At 43.5% G+C, this 16,851-nt stretch overlaps 2 protein-coding genes across 3 annotated transcripts in view; one reads left to right on the forward strand and one right to left on the reverse strand.

Moving 5' to 3' along the window:
* The window catches only part of ttc38 (tetratricopeptide repeat domain 38), a 28,365-nt gene extending 13,589 nt beyond the window's left edge, over positions 1 to 14,776 (forward strand). The window contains exons 6-15 of one of the 2 annotated variants that reach the window (XR_014569165.1): positions 1,855 to 1,930; positions 4,538 to 4,657; positions 5,223 to 5,282; positions 5,604 to 5,642; positions 6,892 to 6,973; positions 8,001 to 8,166; positions 12,678 to 12,837; positions 13,311 to 13,384; positions 13,830 to 14,072; positions 14,131 to 14,143. Coding sequence is in view for 1 of the 2 variants with exons in the window: in XM_083763435.1 (XP_083619561.1) it covers positions 1,855 to 1,930; positions 4,538 to 4,657; positions 5,223 to 5,282; positions 5,604 to 5,642; positions 6,892 to 6,973; positions 8,001 to 8,166; positions 12,678 to 12,837; positions 13,311 to 13,384; positions 13,830 to 13,917 (865 nt within the window). In the remaining variant the exon portion in view is untranslated. Of the gene's footprint in view, positions 1 to 1,854; positions 1,931 to 4,537; positions 4,658 to 5,222; positions 5,283 to 5,603; positions 5,643 to 6,891; positions 6,974 to 8,000; positions 8,167 to 12,677; positions 12,838 to 13,310; positions 13,385 to 13,829 lie in introns of both variants that reach the window. The other variant, XM_083763435.1, reaches the window with a different exon arrangement.
* A 22-nt stretch (positions 14,777 to 14,798) lies between these two features.
* tspan33b (tetraspanin 33b) overlaps positions 14,799 to 16,851 on the reverse strand; it is a 33,518-nt gene continuing 31,465 nt past the window's right edge. The window contains exon 8 of the mRNA XM_083763436.1: positions 14,799 to 16,595. Coding sequence (XP_083619562.1) covers positions 16,524 to 16,595 — 72 coding nt within the window. The 3' untranslated portion in view covers positions 14,799 to 16,523. The remainder of the gene's footprint in view (positions 16,596 to 16,851) is intronic.

Raw genomic sequence — 16,851 nt, forward strand, 5'->3', positions numbered from 1 at the left:
AATGTAGGAAAATATATATATAATATTAATCATATTCGGTATTCGGTTTTCGGCCAACTGTTTCCTATATTCGGTATTCGGTTTCGGCCAAGAATTTCCCTTTCGGTGCATCCCTAGATCAAACATCTCTCCGATAAGTAGGACGAGAAGCAAGCTAAAGCGGTATCTCTGACACCAACACAATGCTCTAAACGGGAGATAAGAGTTTTGTGATCAAGAGCCAGAAAGCAATCTGTCTGGCCTTCCTTCCATCCAAACATCCATCCATCCTCTACCGATTCTACTGAATTGGGTCGTGGAGGTTACAGTTTCAGCAGAGAATCCCAGACTTCTCTTTTCTGTGCCACATAATATAAGCTCTAATGTTGTTCTAACTGGGAGATCCTGAGGCGTTCCAAGGCAGGCGTGGATATATAACCCGGATGTCCAGGAAACATCCATACTAGATGCCTGAACCACCTTAACTGGCCCCATTCCACATAAAAGGAGCAGCGAAGATGAAAGGTTCAACGGTGGGATTCTCAGTGGAGTAAAATAATCGGTAAATAAAAAATCAGTAAACAAAATTCGGAAAACATCTGAAAAGGGTACATCAGGTAATTCCTCTCATCGTCTGGTTGAATAACCGTCAACACTCTGAGAAAGGCTTTTTGCTGAAACATGTAAGCGTTTGTTTTTGTGCGTGATGTGGATATTTTGCCCCGTTATCCTTGGAGTTGGTGTGCTAGTCGTTTCATGTCTTTTGATGTTTTTAAAAGGTGTTATGAAATGGAATATATCATTGCTGTTGGGCAGAATTAAACCTCGTATCTGTGTCAAAGACAAAGTTGTGAAAATAGCAGTTCTACAAACTTTTAATTGAAATATAAAATAATAAAGGAACGGATTTGTCCATGCAAGCTGGTTTCCACTTTCCACCCAACAGCGACAATGTATAATATTCTCGCCACTCACCTACGGTATGAACTGTGAGGGACCTGCCTGTCAATCATGTGAGTCCTCACATGATTGACAGGCTTGTAGAGGTTCAGCTTGTGCACAGTTCCTTTGTTTACAATGGTGGAAACTAAAGCCAGTATCCTTATTAAGTCTCACAGCGTGTTCCGGAATCCGAACAAAAAATATTCTGAGAATAAATCAAGTGAGAAGAACAGAAGTAATCAAACAGGAATGAGTGGTGTGTGTCTGTGTGAACATACTGATGGTTCTCAATGGCACTACAAGTGGTTATTTGGCTCACACTAATCGTAGGGTCACCTTTGTCATATCTCCACACTGAAGTGTCAGGATCTCCCAGTCAGAGCTGGCTGATGTGCCCAGGAAAATCAAGAAGCACATTTGTAAATGAAAATATTCAAATACATAAAAAAAATTCTTCAACAGTGCTACTCAAAAAACAAAAGTTTTTTTATTATCAAGTAAAACAAACTGTTACGCCCCTACGGATGATGTGGTCATACTGAATGGACATTAGGATTTTATGATCTCCCACTTCGATAACTTCAGCTGTCTGTGTCATCGTCGTGACTTCATCCATTGCATAAACAAAGGCCCATTTTGTACAGTACATTGATTTTCCCTTGACCGTAATCACCTCTGGAGACTCATGATCAGTGTGATGAAAGGTCAGTGGTGTTGGCATTGAACATGAAGCACGGTTTTGTGTAATGTTCGTATCGACTTAAGAAACAAAACACAATTGAAGTCTCTGTCTTTGTGATTGCTGGAAGAGTGTGCCTCCCCACAAAATCAATGCATGCTTATTGTCATTGTCAAGAGATCTCAAATGTCATCACGAATAACGAAATTACGGCCCCGTATATCTTGACAAGATTTATTGTGTTTGCTTGTCAGCTACCTGAAAGGACTGTATTCCTTCGGGCTTATGGAGACTCACTTCTATGACCAGGCTGAAAAGATTGCCAAAGAGGTGAGCTTTTCTCTTTTCCATCACACTGTGTTGAACATTGTTTCTCATATTGGGACTAGAGTGCAATTTGTTTCCGTCTGACTCAATGGCCAGAGCACAATAAACAATGTGTGGTCAAATAAAACATTCACTCAGATCTCTGTGGTCTGACTGTTCCCTGCTAAATGTTTATTGGAAGTAGTGTAACTTTGTCTAGGGCAGCCATTCCAAGCAATTCCAAGACTTTATTTGGCTGCCATGAATAATTGAGAAGTGTGTTAAAAGATTTGGAGAAAAAAAACGTGTCCATGCATTTATCCTCAGTAGAGTAAGTGTCTTTAAGATTGGGAACCACGGCCGTCACGTGTTAAATACTGCAGCGTACTCCAACCAAACACAATAGTTCGTCTAGGGTAGGTCAATAAGAATAAAATGACGTCAGCAACTTCTGCAGTGCCTTTCAAAACTTTGTTCGCTAGTTCTTGCACCTCGAAGGTTTTCTAACTCGCCGAACATCATGCTTGTCTGGTCAGACACTCGAGGGACAGTCTTGAAGGAAGGTCGTCTGAGCGTTTATCCCCTCTCTAAGCGACTACAAACACAACCAGATGGTAATTAATGGAGGTATTAATGGAGAGAGATGGCAAACGTTTTGTCCACGTTGTCTGTTGCCAGAAATGACTACATTTCCTACAGAAATGTCAAAGCACGTCGGAGAATGATGAAAATAAACAGCGAAGATCCAGCCAGGTTATCAAATGCTGCAGCGTTGTATACAATGCTTCAGCGAGCTGCAGTGTTGCTACGGTAGGCAGAATACTGAGTGGGGCGGGGCGAGCGTTCAAAACTCTGAGTCGAGTTCTGAGGCGGTATAAAACCTTTTCATCCTCGCCTCAAACATTCTTTCATTCAGCAAAGCTTTTCCCCTAAATCCCCCACCGAGTGAAAAGTGACTTTAAAGTAATATTAAACTATACCTGTGAGTCCCCGGGTGGATCCTATGCTTATTTACCTTTAACTCGCTGCCCTGAAGGAGGAACATTTTAGTTCATTATTGTGAACATTTAAGTTTGACTGTTTAACCCTTGAAGTGTCCTCATTGCAAACCTAGAGAGAGGGATGCACACGCATGCCGATTAGAAACGCCAACGGACCGACATGTGGAAACAACGGTCGGACATGCGGTTGAACATGCGTTGCTCCCGTGCTTGCGGTTAGGTTTCTGGTTTAAGGACCCTACAACTGTATGTATAAGTACAGAACAAAGAATGTTCTGTCGCCATCTTTGTTGAAGAAGAGTCTGGACCAGTCCTGGTCCGATGACCCCCGCGCCCCCTTTACACTATATTATATTGACACAAAAAATATTTGGAAAAAGCTGCTCGATTCCTTACTAATGCTAAAAAAGTTGAACATAATTTATGACTCCAGTTCCAACATATTTACACTAGGACTAGTCTGTCAAATAATTCATTTCAAAATACTGCTGTTGCTTTACAAAGCATTGAATGGTTTAGGGCCAAAATACATACCTGAGCTCAGTTTGCCAGTTTTCCTCCTAATTGGGATATTTTAAAAAAATAGCATTGGGCGGGTTTGGGCCAAAATACATTTCTGAACCGGTGCAGTACATTATAATGAACCATCCAGACCGGTCCGTTCATCTGGGACAGTCAGCCAGCCAGGCCTGCTTTCTGAACCCAGAGTCAGAAACTAAACATTTAGTTTTTATACCATAAAATACTCACCGAAAACTGCAAGTCTGCTACAACTCTTGGTACTTTACTTTTAAATCAATGATTTAAAATAACTTTGCTTTAAAAGACCTTTCAGACTAGTTTACGGCTGCCTTTTACTGAGGTTTTCTTGATTATTTCACCTGCACTATATAATTTGATTTGTCCTTTCATTATGTGTTTCTTTTACACTTGTTTTAATGCTCTGTGTCTTGTTTACTCAATGCTTAATGTTTTTTTTAATTGCCTTGTTGTTTTAATGTAAGTGAATAATGTAATGGTTCCTTATGGACATACAAAGAGCCTACTTTGTTCCCTATGGAGACACAAAGAGTCTCCTCAAATTATTGGCTTAGGAATGTGACAAAAAACTCAAGTCTCCATGAGGTGAGTAAATCGATAGAGAAAAAAGTTATTTTGGGGGTGAACTATCTCTTTATATTATCTCTTTATATCTATGTAAACTATCTTTATATCTAATGATAGATAGATATAAATTATCTTTATATCTATCTAAACTATCCCTTTATATATATATTAAGACAGTGGATCTCAAAGGGGGTCCTTGAGTGGGTTCCATCAGGGGGTCCCCAGCAAAATGTGTTAATATGCTGTAGCATCACAATAATTTGAACCACTTTAACCATAATGGCTATTTTTTAAGAAAGGTAAAAAATAAGCATTTTAACACATATAAACTGCCATAAATCTTTTCAGATGGGATTCCGCGGCCGGGGTCCTTTACATGAAAGGGTCTGAGAACCACTGTGTTAGAATTGATCTTTTTTGGGGGCAGAATCTCACATTTTTACCCCACATACTTTTACCCCCTGCCTTCATCCTGCTCTTGTTCCAATCCACTCTTCTATGGGTCTCTGTCCCTCTGCTGCAGGGCCTTGAAATGACCCCCGATGACGCCTGGTCTGTCCACACAGTGGCTCACGTCCATGAGATGAAAGGGGAGGCAGACAAGGGCCTGGCATTCATGGAGAGAACAGAGAAAGATTGGCAGGCAATTTGTTTTTCATTTTCATTTTCCTCCGCCGTCCTCACCATCAGAGGCAGCGCATTAGATGATTCATTCAGGCTCACCAAATGAGTTTTGTGCTCCCTCAGTATCTTTTACGGTGCGATTTATTATGATTGATCGGATTTTATGTCATCATTTACAGGAGATTCTTGTACGGCAGCAAGTACACTTAGTTATGTTTACAGCCAATACACTTTACACTGGCAGATCGGAGTACATTTCATGGCACAACGACACCTTTTTCTGTCAACGATTCCTCTTTCCCCCCCGAGGCACAGTCAACGCTGGGACTCGTTATCTGCTTGTCAAATCTAGGCTCTTCCGTTTTGGATTTATAGGGGTTTATCTGGGTGTGCCAAAACGGCAGCAGTTTTGCTTTGGTGGGTAAAAGTGTCCACGCCTGATCTGTTTTTGAAGTGTTCGGTTCATCAGCCTCAGCTTGGCGTGGAGCCTGGGCAAATATCTCATCCCCTCCTTTTTGGCACTGGGTGACTAAATGTGTGAAAAAGCAACTTAATAAAACATTAACATGTCGTTTTCCATCCAGGGGTGTGACATGCTGGCTTGTCATAACTATTGGCACTGGGCACTGTACTTCATCGAGAAGGTAATGATTGTAAGCTTTCCCAGGTGTGTGTGTGTGTGTGTGTGTGTGTGTGTGTGTGTGTGTGTGTGTGTGTGTGTGTGTGTGTGTGTGTGTGTGTGTGTGTGTGTGTGTGTGTGTGTGTGTGTGTGTGTGTGTGTGTGTGTGTGTGTGTGTGTGTGTGTGTGTGTGTGTGTGTGTGTGTGTGAGCTGTATTCATGATATTGTCACTGACACTTGCAATATCCTCACATGTTGGGAAACACTGATCTGCACAGATTGTCTTCATATCTTGTCGCTATAATTTCAATGTTGATCTGATTAAATTTGTATTTATCTCCACAGGGAGAGTATGAAGCTGCACTGAAGATATACGACAGTCAGGTCAGTCGATCTCCGACCCTATGCATGCTCAGGCCTGTCTGGAATTGGAATATACTGTAGACTTTGCCCTCACTCTGGGGGACCCGGAGTAAAAGCAATGTTATGTTTGGTTCTGTCGCCAGCAAAATGGAAGTCAAAGCTGCCCCGGCACCAGAGCAGCAGCCCCACTGAGCTCATGCTCAAACCTTTCTAGCTATTCAGCGTTGCCTGTCAGATGTGATGATTATTTAATTTGGCTAAGAATAGAAGCGCCATGTGGCTTCCTGGATCTCTGACATACATCGACTCACTTCCTGTGTTCAGACAGTTGACATGAGTCTGGTACTGAGGCGGTGGTTAACCGCTTTTGAAGTCATTGCAGCCGGAGTCCCCCAGGGATCTGTACTAGTCACCATCTTGTTTTGTCCCTACTCCCTATACACAATTCTTGCGAAAATACGATCTACAAGCTTGCAACGCGCCTCTGCATGTTGTGAGCTTGTACACTACATATTTCGCCCCTAGTATAGGGACGCAATAGGGTTAATCTGGTTAAAAGAGAGACAGATAAACATGTAGCTATCCCACAGGAGAAATTCAGGCAATGAATGTACAGCAGTAATGGACAGATACAGAAAAGGGAAATGCAGCTAAAAATGGTAGCAATTCTAGAAATAAGAGAGAGTCAGCAAGTACTAGTAGCACAGGCATTGGGAAAGTAGTGCCAGAAACCTGGTATACTACAGAAAAAGTAAACTCACCTAGCCTTCAGCATTTGGACTGCCTGGGAGATAGTGTGGTGCAGGAGAATTTTAATAGATATGAGTGTAGTCAGAGTCAGAGTGAGTGGCGCCTGGGTGTAGAGGTTAGACTAGAGCCATTCATGTGGAAAGTTGTGGGTGCTGACCCTCTGGAGGCATGTCTGGACTGAAGCCTGTCATGGACGTGACCCTGTTTTCCGCCCCACGAAGGGATGGACTTTCTATTCTCTGCCTATCAGGTCGCAACTCGAACAACACGGCAACTCGCTCGCTTTTTGCTCGCTCTGTGATGTACGTCTCTTGTGGCTCAAGTTCGCTTGAGACGGCACCCCTCCGTTACAAAAGTCCCTCCCTTCGTAGGGAAGTCCCTTGACTCCCTTCCTTTGTCGGGTGGAAAACTGTGTCGCGTCCTGGACGGGGTGCGTTAACACAGTTTTAACGGGTATAAATATTGTCATGGCTATACTAGTGGTTAAAGCCGTGTGTTGTGTGTCATTATGCTCTATAAGCTGTTCAGACGTTGCGTGTCCAGCGGGGCCATGTTGGACACGGTGGACGCCTCCTCTCTGCTCTACAGACTGGAGATGGAGGGTGAGTCTGATCTACAAGCATCTACACTCATCAATCACATTGTATTTCATTGACATCTGTCCGATGTGTATGCATTTATGGCATGTCAGGGTGTGTGTGGGTGGGGGGACCCCAGTTCAAATGGGATTATAATTTTTTTGTTATCAAATGTTTTTTATTTTAAGACAAAAATCACAAGACACGTTAACAACATGAAAGACTCAAAGCAAACAAAACACACATAAAACAACACACAACAGCAAAAGCAAGGAACACAAAAACAAAAACAAACAATCCCACCCACCCCTCCCCCCCGAGACCAAAGATGCCACAAAATGTCATCACTTCAACCACTGTGCAATGAAAACAAAAAACAAATAATGATAATAACAATAATAATGATCAAACCATGCCCCCAACCAAATCTGCAATACCAGACCAAATCTCAACGTTTTCCTCTTTTGCCAAATGGGATTATTTTGGGAGGTCCCCAGTTCAATTATGATCATTTTGGGGGGTCGCGGCCTGAAAAGGTTGAGCAATGGAAGTCCATTTCTACCACTAAATAGGCCAGAATTGTGAGATTTCTTTCCTTTTTTATATCTCAGTCAGAATTCCGTTCATCTTCATTCCTTTCTCACAGTTAGTTTCTCATAATTTTGACCTAGAAAGTCAGAATTGTGGGAAAAACACTCTTTTTGTACAGCATTACTGCATGCACTCATTGCACTGTGTGTGTGCGTGTGTGCATGTGGTGAGTGTGCGTGTGGTATGCGTGTGCGTGAGGTGCGCGTGCATGTTTGTGTCCGTGCGTGCGTGCGTGCGTGTGGTGTACGTGCGTGCATGCGTGTGCATGCGTGCGTGCGTGTGGTGTGCGTGCGTGTGTGTGGTGTGCGTGTGTGCGTTCGTGCGTGTGGTGTACGTGCGTGCATGCGTGTGGTGTGCATGCGTGCGTGCGTGTGGTGTGCGTGCGTGCGTGTGGTGTGCATGCGTGCGTGCGTGTGGTGTGCGTGCGTGCGTGTGGTGTGTGTGCGTGCGTGCTCGCCAGGCGCGTGCGTGAAGGACCGCTGGCGGGAGCTGCAGCAGGTGACGCTGCCACACAATGACGACCACGTGACCCTGTTTAACGACGTCCACTTCCTCATGGCGTCTCTGGGCGCCAAGGAGACGGGCGCCGCCCACCGTCTGCTGGACGGCCTTCGCGAGATGGCGAGGTAAATCCGCACACACACACACACACACACACACACACATGCACACACACAGTGTCTCTCTCATCACACACACACCTCGACAGACACGCTGGCTCGCATTACGTAAGACCCACCCGGAGGGGCTATAGGGGTCGATATCGTCACTGTGGGGTGGAAAACCTTGTATGTCCAAAATGGTTACTTTTCAGGAAATAAGTAAGAAAATAACCTGTGTTCCAATGGATCAAATGTAGGGATTATGTAATCGCACGTTCTTGCACTGCGCAAAAAGCATGGAATACTACAGGAAACTCCCGTTAAACTTTCCAACAAACTCCGGGAAACACCCGAATTGTACCATCACACCTGTATATTACCGTATATTAACTGTATATGCCTGCTAAACTTGAGGTTTACGGGCAAAATAGAGTGCCCATAATTGCCCGTTAACTCCTCTTTTCACGCAGTGTTGGTTGTGATTACATGCAATGGTTAAATATTTATACAGCCCACAGACACTTCAAAAACAGCCAATCTACTCGCTCACAATGCGACGGCTTGTGAGCGAGTAGAGCTGCGAGGAAGTAGGGCATTGTTTCTTGAAACATATAAAACATTGAGATACGAGGTTTCTGCCCAGCGGCGACATTACGTTACGTATTACCTATAAAATAATCATAAAAAAGAAAACCAAGGCAGAGACGAGGACAGTGACTTTGAAAGCAGGAAGAACATGGAGCCGTGTTGCGTCACCGAGGCCAAGGCATCTTCGAATCGTCAGTCCCCTGAGAGACGCATGCGTGTGTGTGTTTTGTGGTCTGGCCACAGGCAGTCTGTCCCCCCAGCCTACACAGCACAGGGCCACTGAGGGAATACCCACCGCCTTTTTAAAAGCATTTGCTGCTGAGAAAAATGTCATGTTTGACATTGTTATGTCATTTCTGGGTGGGAGTCACCAGAGCCAGGGTTCAGGGGCTGATGCAACCTCTAAGGGGAACAGAGCAGCTCTTTAAAACGCAGTACAATTCTAGAGTTAATGTAATGCAGAGAGTGTGTGAAAATTGACCCTTTTCTCCCCTTCTCGCATCGTGGAGAGTGAAAAGTCAGATATCAAGACGTTGCATAGATTGCATCACTCTTTTTCCACGCGCAGCAGGCTTTTACATATTTTCTCCACGGTTTATATGTGTATTTGCAGAGCTTTTGCATAATCCTGATTTTGCTACAGTGTGATGCAGTTTTGTTTTCTGCTGGTGTGTGAGGCATTAACAATCATTGACCATAGGCTAGGGGTGGTCAATGTTTTTCAGGCCACGGATCCCTTGGCTGTGAGAGAGAGAGATAAAGAAAATGTGTTGCAGATTAATTTTGTTAGTAGGTAGATAGTATCGTCGGTGTTGTGTGAATTTGTTTGTTTTGTTGTTTTTTCTATGAATATACTTGATTCATTTAACAACTTTTAGACCTCAATACTTTGTAAACTTGAGCTTTGGCTTGTACTTGTTCGGCTCTTATCATTGTGAGCTTGTAGATCTACTATTTTTGGTTCCCCAAAAATAGCGACGCTAGTGTTCCAAGTGGTTAATGTAAAAAGAAAATCACACCCGTGTGAAGTGAGGGGTGCTCTTACATCATCATGACATAAAATAGACACTATGCCTATTTGCTCAGACACTATGACGTAAAATTCTCCATTCATTGTCAATGGGAATTTAATGTTTGTGTAGGACAAAGTTTGACACTATGCCTATTTGCTCAGGCACTATGACGTAAAATTCTCCATTCATTGTCAATGGGAAAGTTTGGAAAGCGGCTAGAGCCCCTCAAAAAAGGAAACCATAAAAAACGTAATATGTCACCCAAAGAATTAGCGGACCTCTTGCTGTATAAGTCTGGGAATCCCCATAGGAATCCCAGACACCTTGTTGAAGATCCATGCCATAGGCTAATGCCAAAACCAGCCTGTGACGTCATCGATGATGTATCCATGACGTAGGACAAGGCTTCAGCCTGATCAGAGACCTGTAGACTTCCATTATGAAAGTAAAGTATAAATATTTCAAAAAGCATTAGTAGTGGTACATGTACTCCTTCTCTAATGGCCACACATGCACCCGCACACACTCTCGCACTCGCACAAATTCTGTACAATTTTAGGGGCTTATCTGAGAGGGATAAGGATCCCACTCAGATTATGACATCTTTGACAGAGCGATGCAGCCGAGTTATTACGGTAACACCCTTCTGAACCTCATAATTGACTCTATTAAGATTTATAGAAACGCTTTAGTTCAGTCGAAGACTAATACTAAAGACTGTTTCAAATGATTAAACACATTTTTGGTATTCATCTCAAGGCCTGTTCAGATCTGAGATTGACGGCTTGAAACAGGATGAAACCAGAGTCTGGCTGCAAAAACATTCTTTCTCAAATCATCGCCGTCAGGTCAAAACCTGCATTATACACGTCAAAGTAACGAGCACAAAAAAACCAAATGTTGGATGACAGAACTACTTTCACTGCCCATGTTTTTGCTGTTTCTCCCAAAGAAGATTATGTTCTAGTAAAAAGTGGTCAATCTCAGAGACATCAGCCATTTTTTTACAGCATTCTGAAATGTTCACCACTTCTCTGTCAGGGTGCCTGCAAGCCCTGAAAGACTTACAAAACAAAAGTCTTAAACGGTGTTAAAACTGTAATATAATTATATTTGGTTTTTAAAATGGTGTTCTTGATGCCCTGACTACCTGACTAAACTAAACATTCATGGAGAGAGACAAAAAAGGGTATTTTACTGTTGACATAACTCGTATTACATTGTTATAACCAGTCTTAAATGTTACTTTCTGAAGCATGCATCCGCACTGTCTGCAAAGTTTTAAAACAATTCGTTGTGAATCTTGGATAATTCCTTTAGTTGTCATCCACACCCTCATTCCATGAGCTATTATTATGAACCTTTAGAATCTTTGAATCGATAAACCCTCCTGAAGAGTTCCTGCTGTCCGCTTGAATTATTCAAGCACCCCCAGCAACGTTTCATAATAATTGTCATTTCGGTAGGATACGAGAACAGCACATGAGCCTAAATCCACAACTAGGTCAAGCTACATATAAGCAACCCCTATTACCTTGTTCCGTACACATATACCTTTCTGATTCACTGTTTACTCTAAATCAGTGGTTTTCAACCCTTTTCATTTCAAGGCCCATTATTTATTGGAAATTTGAGTCACGGACCACCATTTGATAAGATTTAGCCTCTCAGATCGAAAACGAACTAATATTTTGTTGTCGTTCGAAGATTTTGTCCACAATTCCATGCTGTATTGGTGTTGGTACCATAGGAGAAATGAAGACGGTAGGATGTCCGCACACCGTCTGTTATGCTCCCAATCAGTTTAGTTTTGCAAGGCTGACGTCACGGTAGGCTGTCACACCTACCGGCGCCATCTTGGATGTGATGGCCTATATATTAGATCTGCATCAAGTGTATAAAGTTGGTGTTTGGGTGTTTAGTGCACAGTGCTAGAGCTCTTTCAGTTCGCCAAAATGGGATTTATTAAGCCTACTTGAGTACTTGTGTGAACGTCTCACCATAAACGAGGTCAGAATAAAGGGGATAAAATAGATAATGGACTAACATAACGTTTCACCGCATTCCTCTCACTTCCACCTCCTCTGAGTGTGACTTTTCTCTCTCTCTCTCTCTCTCTCTCTCTCTCTCTCTCTCTCTCTCTCTCTCTCTCAGATGTTTAACAATAATTTAATTCTTGAGAGCGTAACGGGAAACCAAATGGTCCTTTTACGCTCTCAAGAGTAAAAAAAATTGACTATAAGGGTCCATTTGGTTAGCAACTCTCCATCATTTAGCTGTGGACCACCTGGAACCTGAATTAAGTAATGAAGGCTGCACGACCAGGATATTCCTGGTGAAGTGACGGAACGCTTTACGGTAGTTGATAAATCATGCATGCGGTAGTAGTTTGTACAGAGTCTTACACACGGGGCAAGAGTTTCATGGAGGCCAGGTCGTGAAGGTCATGGCCATCGTGACCCCTCAGTTCGGCCTTCTGCCCCTCGAAGATTATATCCCTGAGGCCCCCGTGACCTTGATGCCCCCCCGACAGCCCCGCCCCCCCAGCTGAATTCACTGTCTTCTCCTCTGCCTTCTTTTCTGTTGAGGTTTTTTTTTCCCTACCAGTGTGTTGATATTCTGAATTCTTAACTCCCCAGACTCTGATTAGGCAAGTGCTGAGTATAACATTTTGACTGAACCTTACGCTTCTCTCTCTTACCCATTCCGCTATGGCCGCCGCCTGACTTTTATGTAGTTGTGCTTTCATGCCAGAAAAACAATATTTGTTTTCACTATTTAAAAATGTTTGACATGACAATTTGACTGAACCTTATATGCTTCCCAGGCGGTCTATGTCTCCGCTATGGCTGCCGCCGCCCGACTTACATATATGTGTGCTGGTTTTGCTATGGCAGGAAAAACAATCTTCTTTTCCTTTTGTACTTTATACAGAGAGCCTGGGGACAACTATCAGCACCAGCTAGCGGAGGCGCTGGGCCTTCCCATGTGCCAGGCCCTGGTGGAATACCACGAAGGGAACTACAGCCACGCTGTGGAGCTGCTCCACCCCGTCCGATACCGCATGGCCCAAATAGGGGGCAGCGACGCCCAGGTGAGATCCCTACATCGACTGGGTTTTTTTTCCTCCGCTCTTTGGTAGTGAAACGAAAATAAACCAAAGCAAAGTCTGCTCCAGTAAGCCAGTATTACACAACCACTAAGCCCTAGAGATTTGTTACAGTGAGCTAATTCTGTGATCTCACGAAACCCGCCGACCGTCCCCGTTGTGAAAGTAGGACACTTGGACTCGGACAGTGGCCAGAAGTGAAGAATACACTGCATACTAATCAGCACCCCCCCCCCCTCCCCGACACGCGTGGGAATATACAGAGGGATGAATTATGGATGTCTGTGTTGGATGTTGAAGGAACCTTCAACCTTGTGCATTGTGTGTTCAGGAAACAATTCCCATTGCCACATTGTGTACATACAGTAAAAAAAGGGCCAGAGCATGATCTGCCTTGCATGTTGACAGGGCTTTCAGTGTTTTTGCAAATGCCTCCGCTGCACTTCTGTGTTTTGCAGAGGGACGTCTTCAATCAATTACTTATTCATGCGGCCATGAAGTCAGACAAGAGCCACCACCAGAAGCTGGCTAGGTAAACGCCCAGAAAAGAAGCCATTCTTGCTTTTTTTCTTCTTTCTGTTAAGATTCTACAGTATTTGTGCTCTCTTTTCAAACTTCATTCAATACAGTGTTAGTTCGTCCTTACAAGCTGCTGTATAATGCCAATTCGGTGGTTGCCGAACCTTGCTTGTTGGTATCATTTTTTTATGTCGCTCCAACATAACACAAGCAGTAAGTAAACAACACGTTATATATTTTCTATTTATTTATTTATAAATGAATATAAATAGACTTATATGATACATTTTCCGGGCTGTGCAGTATCGACAGTACCTTTTTTAATTATTGATCGCATCACGTCTGATTCATGCTGACTGACCCACACCCACCGGAGTGCCAACAAAGTATAAATCATTCTTTCTGCCCACACGTCTTCACATATTGTCCCTCCTGTGTGTTTTACTTTGTTCCTCAAGATGCCTTCTGGTGGAGCGTCATGCTCAGAAGTGTAGCTCCCCACTGACTGACCGTCTGATCCAGAAAGCCCACGCTCTCCATGACTAGACTAACCACACGCATGCAGTGATCGCCCTCCCACTCACCGTCCCCAAACAATCTAAGTACAATATATATACTATATAGTGTTTGATTTTTGGAAATTGATTTGCCACCGCGGGCCTTACTGTCTTGAGTCTTAAAGAGGGAGTGCCACAATTTTTGTATTTTTCCAGTTTTTCATGTGTCTATGAGGTGACTACTTCATTAGACACCCTGGAGTCGTTTTTATGTGCAATGGTGTATTAACTTTGTATTTAGGGTTTCTTCCTGGAGGCTGAACCCTTGACAGTCAAACGGGCCAATGAAATAAACAGCCCCTCCCCTAACCCCTCCCCCTTTATCATACAACTACAGCTGTGGGTGCGGCCCATAGACTGTAAAAAATATGGACAAAGCGTTCTCCGGGTCTAACATGAACGTAAAATGAAGCCTGAAATCGCTTCATTGTAAATCGCCATCTTTCTAGATCCGTTTGGTACCAGCGGGCCATTGGCTGGCTCCGTTTTGGACCAGCTGGCCATTGGCTGCCCAGACAACGAGGCGGGACTTCCCCCCTTCTTCTCCGTTGGTTTTTATTTTGACTCGAGTGGGAGGGGAATCCCGATCATAGACTGTAACGGTAGCCACGCCCCTCAGAACATACGCGATGGTTTTTTTTCTTTATGGTCATTTTTTTAATTAATGGGACCATAATTTAGAAATGAGACTTTAAACTAGTGAATGGAAGAAGAAAGTATTCATGACCATGTTTATTAAGGTAATACAGTCTAGGTGAAGTTGGGCCAAAATACATGGGCCTCTATGGAGCTATGGGGCTTTTTGGGTCCAGCCCAGCGCCACAACAGGCCATTATATGAACTACCGATTTCAAATGAGGCTTCACGAAATATCTGGCTGACTGCCCCCCTGGTGCGGCCTCAGTTCAGGTGTATCACCACCCATCACCACCCACCAGGCAAACCAGGCATACTTAATGAACTGGTGGGCGTGTCCACATAAAAACAACATTTTAACAAATACTGTACACTTTTTTGAAAAACGTATACCTCATTATATAACAATAAGACCTGATGATCATGTTATAAGTTGGAAAAAAATCACGGCACTCCATCTTTAAGTATAATCTCTCCAAGCCAGACAACTATTACACAAACTGTCTGTAACTATACGCCTCTTGAAAGAAAGCTAGTGAACCGAAGCTGTCATCCATTTGTCATTTCCGTCCTCGAAAATATGTTTTAAATCTCAAAAGACATACTTTTCAGTTTTCCTTTCTGCTAAGCAGCAGGTTGTATACACGCTTCGAGTAATTTGATTTACAGAAATCCTCGCTTTGCCCCAGTGTCTTAACTACACGTCTTGAAGGAGCAGAATGGAGGCTGTCATCCGTTTGTCATTGCGGTCTTTTAAACCTTAAAATACATACTTTTCAGTTTCCCTTTATGCCAAGCAGCAGGTTATATACTGTGCTGTACAGTAGGTTTCTTCACATTTTCAGAGCTTCTGTTGCTCTGTACTAGGGTACTAGGGACTTCTAGTGATTTTTACTAGTAGAATAGTTGCCTAGTTTACTAGTCGACTATGTAAAAGTCAACTAGTACCAGCAACGTCGACTAGTGGATTTACTAGTCGTTGAATCGTCGCCTAGTTGCTTAAAGCCCTACTCTGTACGAAATGTGGAAGCATTTGAAATCTGTGTGAGGCACCAGTCTGTCTTCTCTTCAGAGACTACAGCCTGAGTATAGGAACCCAGAACCACTGTGACAACACTGGAACACTTTATGTTTCACAACGTGACTTAACCGTGACGCTGCAAAGTCTCACAAGGCCACGGATCTGATTTGAATTGGAAAACAAGTCATAAAGATAGTACGGGATGATGACACGTGTTTGCTTTATGTGAGGCCTTTGTTTTTGTGCTGATGCTAATGTTATGTCTGTATGAATAAGCACCATTGGCTACACTCATATTTCACTGTGATACATCAGGACGTTAAAGCTAGCTAGTATGTTTTAATTCTGCCCTCTGGTATTTTTTGTGTTGCGCAATGACAAATCACAAACCGTATTTTAACGGGGCCTTGTTTTATTAGGAAAATACATCACATCAGGGTATATAAATAAAAACATTTCAGAGATAAAGTCCTTGTTTCAAATACCTAGTACAAAAAGCATGTTTCAATCTAATAAATATTACACTTTTTACTTTGAATGGAAGCCTTTTTACTTCACTAAGATTTGCGCGATGAAGCAGTGGACCACACTCGCTGCTTTGCCTACAGGCGAGAGAGCGCAACAAAGAATGCCAGATATGGCTGTGAGTTGCCGGCTCCACAGCGGTTAATAGGATGTTGCCGCCGGGCGGAAACCTCATAACTCCATTATTGTCTTTGTAAATTAACACCCTACCCTACACAAAAGTAGTGGAAAATAACAGTATTTTCACAATTTTAAAATGTTTTTAAAATAATAATAAAAAAGCTAACGGCTTTGGACATGCAAGGTTTCCACCAGACACCAATGAAGATGTCCTTGCAGATGCCAGCTGGGTTTGTGCAGATTTCCCCCTCCGTCCCACGCTCTCTCTCTCTCTCGCTCTCTCTTCGCTCTCCTTACAACAGGGTGGAATTAATCTCACCTTGGATCTGAGAGATCAGGATCTGGGAGAGCACGATGCCTGCGATCTGGAGGACACAAGGACACATTTACATGGTAACAGTTGTTCTCAAAGTGAGGTCCGGGGACCCCCAGGGGGGGTCTGCTACTGTACGAGAGGTCCGGGGACCCCCAGGCGGGTCTGCTACTGTACGAGAGGTCCGGGGACCCCCAGGGGGGTCTACTACTGTACGAGAGGTCCGGGTACCCCCAGGGGGGTCTACTACTTTACGAGAGGTCCGGGGACCCCCAGGGGGGTCTGCTACTTTACGAGAGGTCCGGGGA

This window comes from Protomyctophum parallelum (genome assembly GCF_964188405.1).
Source record: "Protomyctophum parallelum genome assembly, chromosome: 4".
In the NCBI taxonomy this organism is placed as follows: Eukaryota; Metazoa; Chordata; class Actinopteri; order Myctophiformes; family Myctophidae; genus Protomyctophum; species Protomyctophum parallelum.